Consider the following 17,996-nt stretch of genomic DNA (forward strand, 5'->3'; position numbering starts at 1 on the left):
CCTCCCCACCTCTCCGGGGAGCCCTTCCCACCAGCCTCGCCCCACCTCCCGTCCTTCCCCCTCCACCTCCCTACCCCGCCTTCCTCCTCCCCCAGCCGCGGGGACGCGGTACCTGATAGACAGCGAGCTTCTCCGGGCCTGCGCCGTGTCGCCCACGTACACCTCGTGCTCGCCGTCAGCGGCCCAGCCCGGGCCCTTGGCGCGGCCAATAATGTTCGGGTATACGAAGTGGGGCTCCCGGCTTCCGGCCAGGCCCGCCTTGATCGCGCCTGAGCCGTTGTCGATCACCACCGGGAGCCGGTAGTAGTTCATGCCGCCGCCGTCACCGCCTGCCACCAGCAGTCGCCGGGCCGCTCGGCTACGGGCAATGCTGGAGCCCGCTGGGACCCGGCCTGGAACGCCACGTCACAGAGGCCCGGCCGGCGGGGAGCCCAGCCTGCGCCCCCCACCTCACCGCCTGCGTCCCGCGGCCGTCACTCCGGTGGCTGGGCCGCCCCCACCCTGGGTCCAGGAAGACGAATATCAGGAAAACTCGGGTTTCCTACCAAAAGACACACATCTAACCCTTCGCCAGTGCTCTTCTAGAAAATTCTGAAGAGCCACAGGAACTCTTAATTTCCCGAAGTGGTTGAAGTCAGGTCGGCAGGTGTAGGCCAAGCAGCTCCGGGGCGCGCCCTTGGCTGGGAAAAACGAGATTTAACAGGGAAAGTTGTCGCAGGACAGGAGGCTCCTTGCTTTTTTCCGAAGCGCTCAACGCCTGAAAGGAGGGGGAAGAAGAGCTAGGATTTAAAATGAGTTTTAAATGCTTTTAATATTGTTTAGGCATCTTGGGCAATGATGGTGTTGTGTTCCTGCCTGTGGTTTCTAAACATTTTGTTGGATTTTCCATGCAAATAAAATGGTAGAAAGTCGCTTTCTTTTTTTTTTTTTTAAGAGACAAGAGTCTCACCTTGTTGCCCTTGGTAGAGTGCTGTGGCGTCACAGCCCATAGCAACCTCAAACTCTTGGGCTCAAGCGATTCTCTTGCAGCCTCCCAAGTAGCTGGGACTACAGGTACCCAGCACAGCGCCCAGCTATTTTTAGAGACGGGGTCTTGCTCTGACACAGGCTGGTCTCTAACCACAGACCTCGGGGAGTCCACCCGCCTCGGCCTCAGTGCTGGGATTACAGGCCTGGGCCGTCGCGCCCGGTCGCAGAAAGTCACTTAAAAAACAACCCGTCTCGTCGGATTACACCCCTGTGGTGCAATATTGAACCTAATTCTCACTCCCTGGTCCGGATATTTGGGCGTTCAGATGTGTCTGTCTCTTGGAAGGGAAAGCGAAGGTTCTCAGGTCATGGGAAATTGAGATTTAGAAACATTTCAGTACATTACATGCCAAAAAAACGCATCTTGGTGGCTGATTTTGCACACCCTGTAGACAAGTTTAGAACAAATATACAGATTAGAACCTCTGGATTTCGGAAGCACGGAGAGGAAATTCAAAAATAATTCCAAGTCCTTCCCCAGGGTTGCCTGTACGCTGCGCGGCCGGGGTCTGCGCGCCCGCACGGACGCGGGGGCTCGGGGTGCGCGCCTGGACAGTCTTCCCGCGCCCGCCGAAGGCCCCAGCGCTCCCCGGATTCTGCGCAGCCCAGGGCGGAAAGATTTTTAATGAAACGCTTTTATCCTCGGAAAAATAATGTGTACCCAAAGGCAACTAAACTAGAATACCTGATTTCTACCGGTATCTAGGGGCTCTTTGAAAGACAGTGCATGTACACTCAAACTTTTGAAATAGTTTCAGCACTATTCGATTGAACATACTGTTTTCTTCCTTTTCCTCTTAAAAATTACGTCAATCCCATGTAACTTCAGGTAAAACGCAGGTTAAGTGCCCAGCCGGATACTTATATGAAGGTATTACAGTATCCTCTCCACCATCAGGGTTTCCGTAGTGTAGTGGTTATCACGTTCGCCTAACACGCGAAAGGTCCCCGGTTCGAAACCGGGCGGAAACAACTTTTCCTCCCCCACACCATTGGGATATTTAGTTTTTATATCAAAAACACGATCTTGCTAGAAACTTGAAAATTTTTGACAATTTGGGCTTTCTGATTTGAATGTTACTTTATTCGTTCACCACAGGTTTTTACTGAAGGCTCGTCACGGGAAAATCGGACCCGAGTTTTAAAAAATGAACTCGACTCACAATACTGAAAATAAAACAAATGCACAGACGAGACATAAACATCAAACACAGCGTAAGAATGGCCAGCCTTGTGCATTTCGTCACTGCTTTTTCGCAGTTTTCCCCTCGACATTGATCTTTTCCCCCTAAACTCCGGGACACCATGTTTTACTCCTATTTTTTTATACCTGGTGTCACGACTGATCCCTAAATTCATAAAGATTTCCGAATTAATAAATGACTGGAAAGGGCTGTGACAAAGAAAAAGTGGAATCAGAAAGACGATTATGCTCAGAAAGATGAAATCAAGAAAAAAGAAAGCTCAAAAGTTTTATTCAAGAACATTCTTACAGAATATGCAGAACAAAGGAACTTATAAAGAGAGTAAGAAGGGAAAACTGTTAAGGAGTGGAGAAATGAGTAATTTAAGCCGACGCTGATTGAAGTCGCAGGTAGATTTTCGGCAGTAGCTACACATTAACCTTGAACACGAAAAATCGCTCAAGTTTTAGTTTTCTGAGGTTTGGAGTGTCCGCGGGTGCCAGGGAAGAATCCACGCTCACATATCACAAGACTTTTTTCCTGATACTTTTGTCTATTACAGAGATACCTGGGACCTTTTTCTTTCACTGTTTCAAATCTGGAATCGATATAAATAATCACATTAAATGTTTTCTAGCCCAGACTCCGGAAAGCCTTTTCCGGCGTAAAACCCACCTTCCTCCGGTGCCGCGCATGCCCAGTGTGCCCCTCCGCGCTCGGCTTTGCGCATCTCGGGCTCCCGGCGCCAGGTGGGGACCCTGGGAGCTGAGCCAGAGTTGGCCGACGCAGACAAGAACGGGAGGGTTCCCTAGAACTTTCGGGTATGTGAGCGGGAAAGGGGCTCTCGGTCTCAGCTCAAACACACCAAATGGCCGCCAGTCGGAGCACGCCCCGCAGCAGTTTCCACCGAGGGTCCTCGACGAGGGGGCTGAGGGGTGGAGACGGGCGACTACAAGCCCCAGCATGCACTGGGGAGCGGCCGGGGGATTCGGCCTAGAGCCCGGGGCGAGAGCGAGACCAGGCCTCTCGGCCCCTAAGTATTTAGAATGGGGAAGGCGGGCCGAACGCTGCGAACTAGCCCTGGGGTGTCGCTTCCTGACGCCTGCTGTCCGGGTCGGGGGTGCAGCCCGAGCTCTACGGGGCAACCCGGCCGGCGTCGGGCCTCGTCGGCCTCAGAATCCGCCGCGTCGCGCCGGGATGACGGAGTCGCGCTTGGCGCCGCGGCGGAAGGGAGAGGCGGAGCGTGGCGCGGTGACGTCTCCCAAGATGGCGGAGAGCGAGTGAGGAAACCGTGCTTCTGTGAGCTGCTGTAGGTGAGCCCAGCTTCACCCTAGCCCGCCGCCCCCGTGCCCTCCGAGCCCCGGACGTCGGAGAGCAGCCTCCTTGGGGTTCGAGCGCATGTCGGAGAGAAAGTGGAGGCGCGAGCTAGGCGGTCCGGGCGGTGGCTGCTGTGGGAATTGGCGGAATGGGAGCCGGGTGGAGGACTGGTAGCCGGCGCCGAGGAGGACCGGCTTCGCTTGTCGCGGTCCGAGGCCGCCTAGCGCGGAGGGAGGGAACGGGGAAGTGTAGAGAGTAATGGGACCTGTGACAGTCCTCGGCCCGGCGCGTCCCCTGCCCCCTGGGCACCCACCTTGCGGTTTGATGAAATTGCACTGGGGAAGTAACAGGTTTTGGTGGTTCGGGAACAATTTGAAGCAACTCGTACCGTGTCTCCTCCTTTCTGTCCCAAGGGATCACTTCTTCTTGATTTTGGAAATGTTTTCTTAACATGCATATATCTTGAGCTTGAAAGTCTGAGGGGCCAACTGATAAAAAAAAAGCGTGAAATTTTGCAGCGTTTTTTTCAGTTGGTAAAGGAAACGTTAACATTCATCGTCATTTATTGGTGTGTCCAAAGGATTGCGTTAATTGGTTAAGACAAAACAAAGTCACTTATCCCTTAAGCATTTTTAGCCATACGTGCTTGATAATGATTTGGGGGCGGGAGGAGGGGAGGTAAAATGAGAGTTAACTTGGTTCTTGTTCCTTTTATGTCCTCTGTCACCCCACCCCACCCCCTATCAAATTGCTTGAGTGAACATTTGTTAAAAATTTACAGTTACTGATTTACTATTTCTTTTTGTCTTTTAGATCAAGTGTAAAATCCCATTCTGATATCAAAATGCAGTATTCACACCACTGTGAGCACCTTTTAGAGAGACTGAACAAACAACGAGAAGCAGGTTTTCTTTGTGACTGCACCATAGTGATTGGGGAATTCCAATTTAAAGCTCATAGGAATGTGCTCGCCTCGTTTAGTGAGTATTTTGGTGCAATCTACAGAAGCACTTCTGAGAACAATGTCTTTCTTGATCAGAGTCAGGTGAAGGCTGATGGATTTCAGAAATTGTTGGAGTTTATATACACAGGAACTTTAAATCTTGACAGGTAAAGTACACATTTTATTATCAGTTATAAAAAGCTAGTCAGTAGTCTTTAGAGCTGAAGATGATTTGTATTTTTTCTATTCATTCTCCAAACTCAGTCTTCACGTATTTATACAATTAATGTTCATTTTAATAAAGAAGTCAGTATTATTGATTTGGGATGAGCAAACAACATTTTATAAGCACAAAAAGCAAAGGTGCAAAACAGTAAGATTTCTTACACATTTATCTAAATCTGTTTTAGTTATGGTTTTGGTTTTAGTTATGTAAACTTGAAGATCAAACACAACAAATTCTAAGTGAATTCCAGTTTCCTGTTGCTTTTTGTTTTTCATAGTCCTCTGATCTCTCTCCGTCATGCTATCCCTTACCTGTTAAGGGTTTTGGAGAGTAGATGAGGAAAGAAGGAAGAACCTCTCTGTTCATATAATAGTGCTCCCATTGCCAAAACAGCAGCTTATAGGACCTCTTTCTAATCTTGATTCTGGAAAATAACTTAGTTGGAGCACAAAATGGCAGGGACACCTTTTCTCATCTCTGTTAACTGACCAGTCCTAATGCTTAAGTCACGTTGGAGATACTAGAATGATTTTCTCAGATGCTTTCTGCTGTCAACTGCATTGACAAGAAGTAGGTTCTGAAGAAAATGATATGCAGGGACTGTGTATCCCCCTTAGTTAATGAGCCATATAATTAGATTTGGTTTAGGGTAGGGAGGTGCTCAGTGGATAAAAGCAAAGAGAAACTAGTCAAATAACCCGTCTTTTTACCTCCATCTCTTAAGAAAAGTGTGTATGCAAGCATTGTCTATAATCTTCTAACATAGAAATATTATGGGCTTTGGAATTAAATCTTACCTGTTAGTCACTGTGTCTTCTTGAGCAAGATAATCCCTCTCTTGGCCTCAGTTTCCCCATCTAAAAATGAGATGGTAATAATTACCTTGGTGTTAGTTGACTATGAAGAGTAAATAGGGATTTACCTGAAGCTCGGCTCCAGGTGAACATTCACTTTCTTCCTTCAGCCAGTGATGAGGATGTCTCCCACTCAAATTCAAGTTTCCCTACCATGAGATAACTAAATGCACTACCTACCGTCAGAGGCCACCTGTCTGCCTAAAAAGAATTCTCTTTAAATTTTCTCTTCTCTACCCTCCCCTCTCTTCACCCCTTAATCCCACATTTCTTGGAGAAAAAATTAGAAAAAAAACAAAAAAGGGGAACATTGGAAATTCTCCCACCCACTGATAACCACTGTTAACATTTTTCTGTGTAATATTCACTTTTCCAGATGATCTCTGTGGAGATGTGCATGTACATAGTAAGCAGAACCCTTCTCTCCCTTTTAAATTGTAGCTTATTGTGGAAGTAAACGTCTTAAAGCTAGAATCAGGGTGCAGTCCTTTTGAAAAGGAAACAGTCATGCCATTATGGATTTATTTTTAAATTTTGGTGTAATGTTCACATAAGTCAATTCTGTATAAGTTAAAGGAATAATGTCATAGGTTAATCTCACATGAAAATTTATTTAAATCTACTTAATAGTTGACTATACAGGCATCTCTGATCTAAGAATTTAAATTACTTAATAAATAAAAAATAACCATAAGACTGGGAATTTTGGCTGACCTTCAATTTAATCGCTTTCTCAACTATGCCAGAAAAAAAGTTTCAAATTGATTTGAACACAGAACAGAGTGCCTTTCCTGAACCCTCATGCAAAGAACCAGTGTAAAGAAGAGCCAAGTATTTTGTTCAGTCTTCCCTGGTACATTCCTGAGGAGCTGGGTAGCTAATTCTTTGAGCCAGGAATGGAAGAGAGGACTTACACCAGAATAGAAAGGCCTACAACTTAGTGATTAAGAAAACAGGCAGAATAATAGAATTAAGTAGGCTCTAGGGCCGGACTGCTTAGTCAGTCTTGGTTCTAACACTTCATGATCTCAAACTTAAGTTACTTAATTTCTTTGAATCTCTGATTTTTCATTTCTCTGTAAAATGAGGATTATAATAGATATTATAGGCGTGTTCTAAGAATTAAATGAACTACTCTTATAAAACATTTAGGCATACACATGGCAATATGTAATTAGATAAACTTGATAGCTGTTCAAAAGATGGAAGTTCAGAAATAGTTAATACTTATAAACAAAAGCAGATCAATTATTGAAGTAAACAAATGCTGATTGGTTCGCTTAACTGACTTGATATAATAGGCTGTCTACGAAATGCACAGCTTATATGACTTACTATTTTAGTGTTGTATAATTAAGGTTTTACTTAATGGCAGTTACCTTGGTCTTAAAGGCTACTAGCTGACATTGGTATCTCGTGGTTCATTTTATGGAACACTAAACACACAATTTTGAAACCAAAAGAACTTTTTAGTTAAGTATGTGTATAAAAGGTAGAATGAAAGCGATTTTCATTCTTCTCGTGTCATACTTTTTAATAATAAGTTACATGACAAAAATCAATAAAAATGCTTAAGAAGAAACACCGTTTTTGGAGAGTGGGCAGGGACTGTTGTTATTTCTTCCTGTCTCTTGAGTACTATCATGGCGAACACTCAGTAAACCTTGATCAGAAGGTTGAACAAGGTGGCTACATCTTTTTAATATAACTCTAATATGACCATTATTAGATTTTGGTCCAGATAACATGGGTTGAATATTGCCAAAAAAGGTGAGAGGGTTGCTACAGAGAGTTTCATACAGAATCAAACCTTGTTTCTCCCAAGTGTGGCCTGTAGACCAGCAACATTGGCATCACCAGGGAGCGAGCATACTACAAATGCAGAGTCTGAGGCCCCGTCACAGGCCTCCTGAATCCGAGTCTGCATGTCCAAGCTCCCTGCATGGTTCATATGCACAGTAAAGTTTGAAACAAAGTCCCTCCCAGAAGAGGAGGGGGAAGATGATGGGGATCAAGTCATTACTCTTCCTAATGCCAATTGGAAAAGTTGGTTACTATCTGCATAGGCCTTGGGGTGAATGGGAGGAGACAGTGAGTTGCCCCACCTGTTTCCTGTTCCAAGGTTTTTTAAAAGCAGAGACTTTAACATTTCATTTTCTGTAATGGTCCATTGATGGCTGTGAATAGCGCTTATTTTTCATCTTTCCAAGTTCTGTAAAATTGGAGATTTTTACCTGAATTTTATTCTGAATGAATTAGTTATATAAATAGGTTTTTCTCTTAGGCCTTTTTCAACATTCTGCTTCATTAGATCTTTAAAAGACGCTGCAGTATATTGCAGCTGTGTTTCAAAAACAGCTTTTCTTTGATCGGAATGTTGTCATTTAGCTTTGTTCCCTTACAGTTGGAATGTTAAAGAAATTCATCAGGCTGCTGACTATCTCAAAGTGGAAGAGGTGGTTACAAAATGTAAAATAAAGATGGAAGATTTTGCTTTTATTGCTAATCCTTCTTCTACAGAGATATCTAGTATTACTGGAAACATTGAATTGAATCAACAGACTTGTCTTCTTACTCTGCGAGATTATAACACTCGGGAAAAATCAGAAGTCTCTGCAGATTTAGTTCAGGCAAATCCTAAACAAGGAGCTTTGGCAAAGAAGTCATCTCAAAGTAAAAAGAAGAAGAAGCCTTTCAACTCCCAGAAAGCAGGGCAGAATAAAACAGTGCAATACCCCAATGACATTTTAGAAAATGCATCTGTTGAATTATTCTTAGATGCCAGTAAGTTGTCCACACCTGTAGTAGAGCAAATTGCACAGAGAAATGATAATTCAGAACTCGAGTTGACATCAGTTATGGAAAACACTTTTCCAGCACAAGATATTGTGCAAACTGTTACAGTGAAACGGAAACGAGGAAAATCACAGCCCAGCTGTGCTCTGAAAGAACACTCCATGTCCAATATAGCCAGTGTCAAGAGTCCATATGAGCTGGAGAACTCTGGGGAAGAGCTGGATCAGAGGTACTCCAAGGCCAAGCCAGTGTGCAACACGTGTGGGAAAGTGTTTTCAGAAGCCAGCAGCTTGAGAAGGCACATGAGAATACACAAAGGAGTCAAACCCTATGTCTGCCACTTGTGTGGAAAGGCATTCACCCAGTGTAACCAGCTGAAAACACATGTAAGAACTCACACAGGTAAGACTGGTTTCTGAGGAGATAGAATTATTTTTATGCTGTGACTAAAATTGTTTTATACAGAGCATATTACCATACACTACTTGTAACCAAAATTTGGTATATTCTATTCATAAAAATATTTACAATGTTAGGCTGCTAAAAATTTTTGTTTTTAGAGGTAAGGTCTTGCTCTGTCTTCCAGGGTGGGGTGCAGTGGTGCAATCATAGCTCATTGTAACCTTGAATTCCTGAGCTCAAGCAATCCTCCCACCTCAGACTCCTGAGTAGCTGGGACCATAGGCTTGTGCCACCCATGCTGGGCTTTTTACAGAATTTCTTTGTAGAGATGGGTCTTGCTGTGTTGCCCAGACGGGTCTTAAACTCCTGGCCTCAAGTGATCTTCCCACCTTGTCCTCAAAATGCTAGGAATACAGGCATAAGCCACCGTTCTGGATAGACTGTTGGAAATTTATTTGTAATTATAATGAAGTATTTAATGGCTATTTTATAATAACTGATATTTTGCGTCCTAACGTATCAAGCATAAATTTGGTTCTAGTTTGCCAGGTACTTAACAGAGACAGATACTAAAACTGATAAAGAGGAAATGTAATTACTCCTCAGGCTAATGTTCGGATTTTGCCAACACTTCTGGTTATCTACCTCCTGGACTTAGCTGACTTTTGAACATTTGCTTAGAGTCACATAAACGTCTTCTCAGTAATTCTACTGGTGTTTTCAGTAGTCTGGAAAGAGATCCCATTTGCTTTTATTTCTGGCAGTTAACATTTTCTGAATACCAAAGCCAGTACTGTTGATGAACTGTTTTTTCTTTTTTTCCCCTGAGACAGAGCGTGAAGCTGTGGCCTTGTGTAGATTGCCATGGTTTCATCATTGTTCACAGCAACCTCCTACTCTCAAGCAATCCTCTTGCCTCAGTTTTTCTATAGTTAGTGAAGATGGGGTCTCTCACTGTGCTCAGGGTGGTCTTTTGAACTGGTGAGCTCAAGCAGTCCATCCACCTTGGTCTCCCAGAGTGCGAGGTTTACAGGTGTGAGAATTCTTTTGAATACTGATTATCACTTAAGCAACTAAAACAGTGTTTTCTTCTAAACATAAATTTTGCTTACTTGTTCCTATAGGTGAGAAGCCATACAAATGTGAATTGTGTGATAAAGGATTTGCTCAGAAATGCCAGCTAGTCTTCCATAGTCGCATGCATCATGGTGAGGAAAAACCCTACAAATGTGATGTGTGCAATTTACAATTTGCAACTTCCAGCAATCTCAAGATTCATGCAAGGTAAAAAAAAATAAATAAAAACACAGGTGTTGTTTCATCTTTTGGATTGTCAATAACCATGGTCTTCTGAATAGATTACTCTGCTAGAATTCAGGACAGTAGAGTTCTGGGATTCTTCCCTACAGTGTTCTTAGTATATTCAAGGAAATTGTGGTGTCTAGAGGGAAATAAGCAGGGGAGAAAACTTCTAGGAAATAAGATCAGAATGGTCCAAAATGCATTTTAAGAGGATGGCTCTGGCTGCTATAATAGAAAAGGACTGTAGCATGTGTGAGGAGAAGCAGGATGAACAGTTAATTAGGTCTGTACGGGTAAAACCCAGGCGAGGGTGACGTTGGCTCAGGCCAGGGTAGCAGCAGTGAGGTCAGTAGTAAGATTCTGGGCAAACAGTATTTTAAGGTAGATCTAACAGTTTACAGACAAATTATATGTGTGATCTGAAAGAAAGAAGAGTTAAAGGGAATTCTGAAGTTTGGGCCTGAAGACTAAACAGGTGGCATTGCCACAGACTGCAGTGCAGGAGGCTGAGCAAGAGCAGCTTCTGGGCTGGTGCAGGATCCAGGGAACAGTTCCGAGCATGTTAAACTGAGGAGGGATGTGCACAGGTTGCTGAGTTATCTGAGCCTGGTGCAGGGTCCAGGGAACAGTTCCGAGCATGTTAAACTGAGGAGGGATGTGCACAGGTTGCTGAGTTATCTGAGCCTGGTGTTCTGGGGGGCTGGTTTCAGCTGGAGATACAAATCAGGCATTTGGCATTGTCAGTTCATGGTTAGTATTTAAAGAGATGACACTGGACGAGGTCACCAAGAGAGTGAACGTGGATAGAAAAGAGATCAAAAGACTGAGTCCTGGATGCTCTAACTTTGCAAGTTGTGTGAGGTGGGCACGATGGCTAGTAAGGAGCAGGTAGGTAGAAGGAAACTAGGAAAGTAGGCTGCCCTGGAACCCAAGGGAAGGAAGTTTGTTCCAGAAGGGAGGGATCAACTATGTAAAATTCTCTGATAAAGACATGGAGACTGAGGATTGATGTGGATTTAGCAGAGTAGGAGGTCAGCGGCACTCTTGACAAGAGCATTTTAGCAGAGGTTGTAAATGGAAGAATAGGTGGAGTCTGAAGATTTTGATAAAGGGAAGCAGAGAAATGGAGGGACATTTGGGATCAAGGGTCTTTGTTTTTTAAGGTGGAGACCTATCAGTATTTTTGTATGCTGCTGTGATCCAATAGGGTGAGAAAAAAATGGATGCAGGAGGATGGGGAAATTGTAAGAGTGCTGCCATTAAGCGGGATCTCCAGTATACAGACAGGTTCCACTGAACTGCCACCCTCCTGTCATGGCTGACCGGGGGACGGCCATAGTATAGGTGAGAATGCTATAGGCAGAGCACTGGGAGGCAGACGTTCTCTGGTTACTTAAATTCTTCTCACTGAAAGGGGAAGCAGGGCTGTCAGGTAAGAATGAGAATGGGCAAGGAAGTGCTGGTGGTTTGAGGAAAGAGTTTTGATGAGTGAAGAGTGAATAGACCAGGGACAATGATTGCCCACGTTATCTAGGACCCACTGGTAACCCTATAAGGATGATGGCAAAACTTTGTGAACTAATCTCAGAACTAATGTTTTGGTAATAACTAACACATTCATTTTGACAGTATTTACACTGAAGCACCAATAGTAATTTTAAATGTTATCTTCTTAGCCTATTAAGAAATAAAATGCTGTATGAAAAACGCTTGCTATATAGACTGGCCTCCTGATTGTTTTACTTGATATTTATCTGCTAATAGGAAGCATAGTGGAGAGAAGCCATATGTCTGTGATCGGTGTGGACAGAGATTTGCCCAGGCCAGCACCCTGACCTATCATGTGCGGCGGCACACCGGGGAAAAGCCGTATGTGTGTGACACCTGCGGGAAGGCATTTGCTGTCTCTAGTTCTCTGATCACTCATTCTCGAAAACATACAGGTAAGACTTTGACAGGGAGACGCTGCTTAAAAAGAAGGAAAGTTACAAATAAAAGGGGGATTGAGGTTTTACAGAAAGCAGATTATAAGCTTTGTACTTAGATGTTTGTTTCTTCTTGATGCTTTATGATTTTCATACTTATTAGGTATAAAGTTTATTTCTAGAATAATACAAGGTAGGTGAAATATTTTTAGCATGCAACTCACACATTAAAAATCAGTGAGATAATTTTAATAATATATAAACTTGAGAAATGTTTTATGACTTTAGAAAATTTTTGGCCTCTTGAAGGTTTATATCTTTTGCATAAAATTATGGAGTGAGGTTAAGGGGTGGAGGTTGGGTTTGGGTAGAACATTGATTTTTATAATTTCTTTCCTACACAATCATTCTGAGATTTGAAATTGAAACATAATTCAAAGGCAAAATACCAGTTTTGAAGCAAACTGTAGTGCTCAAAGATTCTCATTTTTGTAGGGTACATTTTTTCAAAAGAAACTTCCCTAAATGCTCTTATTCTCCTTTAATAATACAGTAAATAGCAAGAACAGAAATACAGATTAATGGGTTGACATGTTCTTAATCACATGGAAATTGGCTTCTTGCCTAGCTTGTCTCTACTAGAGGGACATTGGCAGGAATAGAGTGTTAATTGTGAAAAGTATCAGGTGCTGTGAGCAGTGTAAAGTAACTAGTAATTAAGTTGGATCACTGAAAGTACCTCTAACATAGAACACAGGTTTTAGTTTGAGTAGTATTCTGAAGCAGCTTACCTTTAGAGTATTTGTACTTGATAAATATTATATTGGTATAGTATACCACTTCGCTATCTTTTATTTTCCATCTAGGTGAAAAACCATACATATGTGGTATTTGTGGGAAAAGTTTTATTTCCTCAGGAGAGCTCAACAAACACTTTCGATCCCATACAGGTCTGTGTTTAGGGAGAACGTATTATTTTTTGTTCTCTCTTAATTTCTTTTTATGTAAACCTTGACTTTTAAACCATTATGGACTATATGGTATCTAATCATACTCTACCTGTAGCAGTATTTTAATGTATAAATATCAACTTCTTACTTGCTTATCTTATTTTTTTAGTTGTTTGGAGTGTGAATTAAATTCGGTAAAGAATTGTATAGATTGTCCAAGAAATATGCCAGATAATCAGTAGCTCTTAAATGATTTGGATTAAATTACACATCTGTACCAAGAAATGAAAAGGAGTAGGTAATACCAAGATAACATCAGATTTTCTTGTTAGACGGTGTTTAGTGTGCATGTTTTAAGAGTGAATTTTAATACTGACATGTTTATTTTTAAAAGTACTAGTATGAAGAAAATAATGTAAAAAATGTTAAAAGCAAAGGAAAATGCTGCTTTGTGTACTCTTCTGATTTTTTCTTTTTAAATATCCCTTCTCGTAATTCCTCCCTAGCATAGTCTGAGCACTGAGGAGAGATTTGTTAGCAGTGTCTGTGTTCTACTGCTCCTTAGTTTATGGTATAAAGCACTGAACGGTTCTTATTTCAAGAGGATTATATTATAGCATGTTGTTGGTATTTTTAAGGATTTTCTAGTTTGTAAGATATCAAAAGCAGGAATTATAATTACTAGAGTCTGGCGCATAATTGACATTCACTATATGTCTGATAGAAATGAAAGAGTTATTTTTTTTAGTTTGCAAACAAATTTCTGTTAGTCAAAATACTGAGTTTTCCTGACTTGGGATGTATTTGTGTAAAGTGAAGGTGGCCTATGTGCAGCATCTCTCATGTTTTCATAACTGAGTTACTAAGTGGTAATTTAAACCAGAGTTAAATAATGTAATATTTGCATTGTATTCATAAACACTGATATTTTTGTCTAATAGTTTTTGTATATTGAAGTTTTTAAACTTTTTAAATTATTTTTCAGGAGAAAGACCATTTATTTGTGAATTGTGTGGAAATTCTTATACAGATATTAAAAACTTAAAGAAGCACAAAACAAAAGTTCATTCTGGTAAATGCTTTTTTTTTTTTTTTAAGTTTAGTGTTCTCACATTGGTACTATTCCTTAAAATGTTGAGATAAACATTTAAACAATTTAAATTAAATGTTTATTTCAAAAACTAGATACATAAATATGAGGAAAGTAGCTTTATAATTTGTAGAAAAGTTCACTCAGGATTTCTTTTCACATTGGGCTTCTAATAAAAAATATTTGAAATATTTCTTCTTTAAAAACCTGACTTACGAACAATTGCAAGAATAAAGGAACTTAAGCTATGTGGCACAGGTCTCCATATCAGAGTCTGGGTAACCCAGAATTTATTGTAGTTACACAAAGAAAAGGGTTACCATGAACATTAGTTGAGACGAAGGGTGTGAGAGGAAACAGGGAGATGGGTGGCCCCCCACTGTTAGGATATACAGAAATGGAAAGCCAGGCTACAAAATTTTAGGTCCATTGTTCCTTGAAAAAAAAACTCCCAGTGCTGACCATTTTAGAAACAATACTAGGTTTCTTGGTGTATACAGATGACGGGAGTCTCTTACTATAAACACGAACATTATAGAGATTGAGTTAGAAACGGAAAACCTCAGTGAGTGGTTATGTTAAGTTCCTGGGAAGTACACTAGCTGCCAGGAGTGTAAAACTGAACTGGGCATGGTCTTGGCTCTCAGACAGCGCACAGCCTCCTGTGGTAGACCAGAAATTCAAATAAATAATTACAAGGGAGTTGTTGTATTTAATGGACATAAAGTGCTAGAGTGAAGATAGTAAATGCTTCTGAGTATTAGGAAAGGCTTGATTTTAGGCGACTTAAAGGATGGAGAATAGTTCATAAGGTGGAGATGGGGAGCAGAGGGCTCATTCCAGGCTGAGAACACTGCAGAGCCCCAAGTCCAGCCCAGGACAGGAGATGATAGCTGTGTCCTTGGCTGGCTGCACTGAGGAGCAGTCTGGGGAGAAGGCAGAGAGTTACAGCTTTATGAAGGCAGATATGCAGTTTTGTCTACTTAACGCAGATGGTGAAACCCAAGTCTTCAACAGAGGCATGTTAAAGCTAGTGGAAAATTTGAAGGCAAAGTACATCTTTAGTCAGTGTGATAATTGCTTCCTTGTATAGAGCAGAATTTCTCACCTCTAAAAATATATGAAAGTGCCATACTCATGAGTTTGAGCCCACAGGATAGTATGAACTACTAATTAAAACATTCAATGAACATTAAAAATTTAATGAGTAACTTTAGTGTTTCTTAAGTTGTCACTGCTGAGTACTTTCAAGGAGTTAGAAAAGTATAACTTGGCATTTACCCTTAAAGGATTTACACAGTATAGATTCACAGCATACCTGAGTAGACTGGCAGATAGCAAGAGACAGAGGAAGATTGGTGTATGAGTGATAAAGTGTGTAAGAAGTAGCTCACCCTGTTTCGTTCTTACAATGATTATTTCAGTTTTTATAATGGACTGAATACCTGAAGGTAACCTTGAGGCCCAGATTGAATTTGTACAGATAAGGAAGAGGGCCTGTCAGCTATAAAGAAACTGGAGTGCAAATTCTGGGAAAGATAAGTAGATTGGTCTACCTCAGGAGTTCTGTCTCATTTTTAAGAGGTAATACGATGTTTTTCCCCTTCTATTTTAGGTGCAGATAAAACTCTAGATTCCAGTGTAGAAGATCATACTGTGAGTGAACCAGATTCCGTACAAAAAAGCCCTTTATCAGAAGCTATGGATGTGAAGCCTTCTGATATGACTTTGCCTCTAGCTCTTCCACTTGGGGCTGAGGACCACCACATGCTTCTGCCTGTCCCAGATAACCAGTCTCCTACGTCAGATGCGTTGTTGAGGTCAACTGTGAATGGGTATTCAGAACCACAGCTGATTTTTTTACAACAGTTATACTAACTTGTGAGGAACATGGAATCACTAAGACAACTCTGATAGTAATACAAACATCTCTGGCAAGGTGCATATATCCATAGTAAATTCCCATTCATTTGAGTTATGACCATTTTTCATTCACTGAAGTAAAAGCACCTAATATATCATAAATGCAATACTTGTTTGATTTTTGGCTGTTATATCTAGACTACACACAGTTTTTTAAGAAATGGATTATACTACAGTAGCACTATTTTGGGTGGATAAATTTTCTTTTAAGGCTGCCTTAATTCCACTTTTACTTTTTTTTTAAGGGGGTCTTATTGCCTAGGCTGGAGTGCAGAGGCACAATTGTAGCTCCAGTGATCTTTCCACCTCAGCTTCCAGAGTAGCTGGGACTGTAGTCATGTGCCACCTCACTCACCTAATTTTTGTACTTTTTGTAGGGATGGGATTTCGCTCAGGCTGGTCTTAAATTCCTGGCCTCAAGTGATTCTCCTGTGTGGACCTCCCCAAAGTGCTGGTCTACAGATGTGAGCCACTGAACTTGCCCTGCTTTGCCTCTTAGAGTTGCTCTTCATTGACTGAAGTACAATCACTTGATTTGATGCAGTTTTATTTTCCTCCCCTCAAAATTTAAGCAAAATCTATAGAAAGTATCAGCCCAAGAATGTTACTATTTGTAAGCCCCATAGACTGATAAATAAAACCACGGGGGAAAAAAATAAAATTGCTCATTTTTGCCTGTGAAAATTTAGGGACTGAATAAGAGTTGTGCTATTTCTCTATTACTGTATTCATTAGAGGTAACTTTCTAATGAAACAAAAAGAAATGTGTCTCTTAAAAGCTAGAAAACTGCATGTAAATTTTTATTTATTTCGAATTCAGTATTCTAGAGAACACCAATGATCAGTACTTTTGGTTTGAGTTGTTTGGACTATATTTTCAAAATGAATTTTAGATATTTGATGTTTTTATCTTGTCGAAGACAATTTCAAAATTTGATTGTTTATGTTTTATTAGGTTTCTAGATTATTGGAGATGAGAAAGATACACTGAGTTTTGAACAATTTTGATAAGCCTCTCATACCTGTTATGCACTTTTCAAAATAAATATTCTAAAAAGATTTTTCTAGATATAAACATAATGCACATTAGAAATCACCTGCTTCTAAATTTGATATACTGCATAGAGAGTTTAGAAATGAATCCATTATACAGAAACGTGGGATTATAGCAAAAGCCAGTCTATTAAATATTTTATATTTGAGTTTTTTATAAGCTTTGGGTTTTATCTTTTATAAATTAGACCACAACTTTTGGTTGTTGTTGGGTCCTTTTCTTTCCAAATGAATGTAGAAAATTCAGTATTATCCTGATATTTGCTACCACTCTTCCCCATCCCACTTTCCTCATATATTAATTTATTTTACTGCTTGACCCTCGGACATGAAATTATCGGTTCCACAAAGTTATTGCCTGTAGTCCTGATCAAATACCATGGTAACATTATTTCTTTTCTTTGCCATCCATTAGTTGTAGCGTATTTGTTTTCTGGTTTTAAACTACACCTGTAATAAAAGTAATTTTTTTTTTATTATTGGTTGATTTCTTTGTGATTTTCTCTATTTGAGGTGCAAGTCATAGGAGCCACTTAGAGGGCGTAATAAACACCCATAATGTACTGCAGCGATGTCCCCATTTCCCAGCACAGTGCATGTTCACAGCACAGGATGTCACATCAGCGGACTGACCTCAGAGAGGGCCACCTGAGATAGCATTTTCTGTAACACAGACTGAATGTTTGACTTTTTAAAGAAATTTAATTATGCATGTGTAATAAGTTAATAATACTGGCTTTAAGTAGAATTTATGAAGTTATAGAATGTTCACCTCATCTACTCTGGCTTGAATTTGATAGGAATTTATTAGAATATGAAGAAATTAAAGAAAATTGAAAGACTTAGCCTCTTTAAGAAGTCTGCTGAAATGGAAAGGTTATGTTTAATTTCTTTTTCTTTTCTTTTCTGAGATAGTCTCACCTTTTCCCCAGGCCAGAATATGGTGGCATCATCACAGCTCACAACAGGCTCAAACTGCTAAGGCTCAAGTGATTCTCCTGC

The 17,996-nt window shown here is 41.1% G+C and overlaps 2 protein-coding genes and 2 non-coding genes across 8 annotated transcripts in view; 3 read left to right on the forward strand and 1 right to left on the reverse strand.

Moving 5' to 3' along the window:
• The window catches only part of ACTRT3 (actin related protein T3), a 2,184-nt gene extending 1,730 nt beyond the window's left edge, over positions 1–454 (reverse strand). The window contains exon 1 of the mRNA XM_003794652.2: positions 113–454. Coding sequence (XP_003794700.1) covers positions 113–312 — 200 coding nt within the window. The 5' untranslated portion in view covers positions 313–454. The remainder of the gene's footprint in view (positions 1–112) is intronic.
• Positions 455–1,928: 1,474 nt separating this feature from the next.
• Positions 1,929–2,001, forward strand: TRNAV-AAC. Its single transcript has one exon. It is a non-coding gene; the product is annotated as a tRNA-Val (tRNA).
• Positions 2,002–3,223: 1,222 nt separating this feature from the next.
• Positions 3,224–16,180, forward strand: MYNN (myoneurin). Of its 5 annotated transcripts, none has more exons than XM_023516012.1 (8): positions 3,224–3,522; positions 4,344–4,640; positions 7,958–8,751; positions 9,876–10,035; positions 11,818–11,996; positions 12,845–12,928; positions 13,914–14,000; positions 15,634–16,180. In XM_023516012.1, exons 1-8 carry the CDS (start codon positions 3,260–3,262, stop codon positions 15,894–15,896), a joined length of 2,127 nt encoding a protein of 708 aa, XP_023371780.1. In that variant the 5' UTR covers positions 3,224–3,259; the 3' UTR covers positions 15,897–16,180. The 5 variants fall into 5 exon arrangements, with proteins under 5 accessions (XP_023371780.1, XP_023371781.1, XP_003794701.1 ...); XM_003794653.3 differs by having other exon boundaries at positions 3,427–3,526; XM_012808124.2 differs by having other exon boundaries at positions 3,464–3,526; positions 8,074–8,751.
• On the forward strand, positions 5,660–5,746 carry LOC111726875. Its single transcript, XR_002774552.1, has one exon. It is a non-coding gene; the product is annotated as a small nucleolar RNA Z195/SNORD33/SNORD32 family (small nucleolar RNA).
• Positions 16,181–17,996: the final 1,816 nt, after the last annotated feature.

Source organism: Otolemur garnettii, unplaced genomic scaffold (genome assembly GCF_000181295.1).
Source record: "Otolemur garnettii isolate 467f Iridium unplaced genomic scaffold, OtoGar3 scaffold00084, whole genome shotgun sequence".
Taxonomy (NCBI): Eukaryota; Metazoa; Chordata; class Mammalia; order Primates; family Galagidae; genus Otolemur; species Otolemur garnettii.

What these genes read in the sequence shown, in the direction of transcription:
- MYNN (XM_023516012.1), top strand. Translation starts at nt 3,260, where the DNA reads ATGGGGAAGGCGGGCCGAACGCTGCGAACTAGCCCTGGGGTGTCGCTT. An exon ending in ACATGTAAGAACTCACACAG is followed by an intron (nt 8,752 to 9,875) that starts GTAAGACTGGTT and finishes TTGTTCCTATAG; the next exon opens with GTGAGAAGCCATACAAATGT. An exon ending in CAAAACAAAAGTTCATTCTG is followed by an intron (nt 14,001 to 15,633) that starts GTAAATGCTTTT and finishes CTTCTATTTTAG; the next exon opens with GTGCAGATAAAACTCTAGAT.